This window comes from Etheostoma spectabile, chromosome 21, assembly GCF_008692095.1.
Source record: "Etheostoma spectabile isolate EspeVRDwgs_2016 chromosome 21, UIUC_Espe_1.0, whole genome shotgun sequence".
Lineage (NCBI taxonomy): Eukaryota > Metazoa > Chordata > Actinopteri > Perciformes > Percidae > Etheostoma > Etheostoma spectabile.
In genome coordinates, this window is record NC_045753.1 from 10,019,264 (window position 1) to 10,021,425 (window position 2,162).

A 2,162-nucleotide genomic window follows, 5' to 3' on the forward strand; every position below is an offset into this window, starting at 1 on the left:
TGAAGGAAGAAGAAGAAACCATGTGATTCTCAGCAGGGGGACTTTGACCCACCACAGCTTTACTAGTGTCACTTATATTATATTCCTTTTTTTTTCTACTGCTGCATTATTTTATGTCTTAGTTTCAAATTAGACTTTGTTCCACCTGCCTAAGTTTTCTTTATATATGCATTTTTTAACATATCTATAAGAGAACTGTGGAAGGGAGCCTGATATCCCCTAACTGTTGTGTAAATAATAAAAACTTTATTTAAATTGCACCTTTAAAACAGAGTTTACAAAGTGCTTTTACTTTTACTTATTGTATACGGTCTATGGCTTTGACAGACAAAAACAACGCTCATTTGTTTTTAGATCAATTTGGTTTTTATTTAAAAATTATATATATATTTAAACAGTTAAACAAGACAATACAACAACAACAGTAAGCAAGACCAACTTAATTATAAATACAAATGAAAGAATATCAGCAATAAAAAACAATCACATAAAAGCACGACTATGAGAATATGTTTTCAGGAGTGATATAAACAAAGCTGCTGATAGCGCGAGCCTTATCTCCGGAGGGGAGGGGTCCTGATTGTGAAGGTGCGGACACCTTTAGGTTTAAGTCTAGACTTTGGAACTTTAAACTTTAAAGTTATAACATCATCAAAAGAAAGTCAGTGGTGTGTTCGTCACAAATCAACTTCTTCTCAAATGAAGGAAAGGCAGAGCGTGGTTTAATCAGAAACCCTCGAAGGTTCTCCAGCTTCAGTCTTACATGGTCTGGTATGAGACGTCGCTAGCTGTAGCAACATTTAGAGATTCATGGCTGTGTAGCGGACATTACGGACTCTTCTACTATGATTTAGTTATGAGATATTTCTCACAGAGTTTAACTGGCTCACCTTGAAATACTACTACAAAAAAAAAAAAACTGCATTATGAAACAATACTGATAATGTATCAGCTCACTAGAGCCTGAGAGATTCAGTTCTTTCTAAAGAAATGCCATTAAGCAAGGCACCGTACCCCCCCCAACCGCTCAGGGTGCTGGTCCAGCACTGACAGACCCCCCCCCCCCCCCCCCCACTCTGACATCTCTCCATTTGTGTCCTGAGCGTGTGTGTAGTGTGTATTTTAGGTTTGTGTGTAGTGATTACAAACAAACAGAGTGTAAATGGTAATTTTACCCACTTTTATATTATAATTTATAAAGTCACCTTTGTCTGCGTGACGACATCAAACAACAAAGTTAAATCCTTTTAAGACCTAAACATAATTTAGGCTCATATTTTCAAAACATGCAGAACACACCCAGTCCTTCCTGACCCCTCCTTACTAGATAAAACACAGGTCACCAGGTCAGGAGTGTTTGTTGCATGTAACGTTCATGCAGAAACAGTAAAACTACATTTCCTGGTCTCTTCTCAGCTGAGTTCAGAGAAGAGTTCCTCTTTCAGACGATGGTAGCGTCCTCTCTTGGCCATGAGTTCCTGGTGCGTCCCCTCCTCCACGACGGCTCCCTTCTCTAAGAAGACGATGTGATCCGCCTTCTCCACAGTCTGCAGCTGATGAGTCACCACCAGGACGGTCCGCCCCCGAGCCAGAACCTCCTGCAGCACCTGGAACACCACCCAACAATCAGACACCAAGTCTGCATATGGAGAACTTGTAGAACTTATCTGGTAGGGGTGTGCCAAAAAAATCAATTCACATTTATGAATTAATTCAAGCTCTAATGATTCAATAAAGATTCATAGAATTAAAAAAAAAATAGTTTTAATAGAATAGAATAGTTTATATATAGATACATAGAATAGTTTTTTAAATTAAGAATCGTTTTTGAATCAAAAATCTATTTTAGATAAAGTTTAGATGCATTAGATTAAAGAGGTAAAAAGAGAAAAGAGAGTTTGTCCACCTCTTCAGACTATTTCAACGCTCTGGGGCTGCAACTAACGATTATTTTAATGATCAATTATTTGCGTGATTAGTTGTTAAGTCTTCTTGTATACATTTCAGAAAAAACATTAGTAGAAAAAATTATCCACTCAAGTTTCTCAGAGTCCAGTGCTGCCGGATGTCCCCCCACCTTCTCTGTGTTGGCGGTCTAACCTCCGGTGGATTCATGAGGACTATGGTTACCTGGTCCTCAAATCTCTGCAGGGTAAATCCAG

The 2,162-nt window shown here is 38.4% G+C and overlaps 1 protein-coding gene across 2 annotated transcripts in view; it reads right to left on the reverse strand.

Annotated features, from left to right (window-relative positions):
- Window positions 1–1,065: 1,065 nt before the first annotated feature.
- Window positions 1,066–2,162, reverse strand: part of tap2t (transporter associated with antigen processing, subunit type t, teleost specific) — an 11,465-nt gene continuing 10,368 nt past the window's right edge. For both annotated transcript variants that reach the window (XM_032501603.1, XM_032501602.1), the window contains one exon: window positions 1,066–1,607. In XM_032501603.1, the coding sequence (XP_032357494.1) occupies window positions 1,413–1,607 (195 nt within the window). In that variant the 3' untranslated portion in view covers window positions 1,066–1,412. The remainder of the gene's footprint in view (window positions 1,608–2,162) is intronic.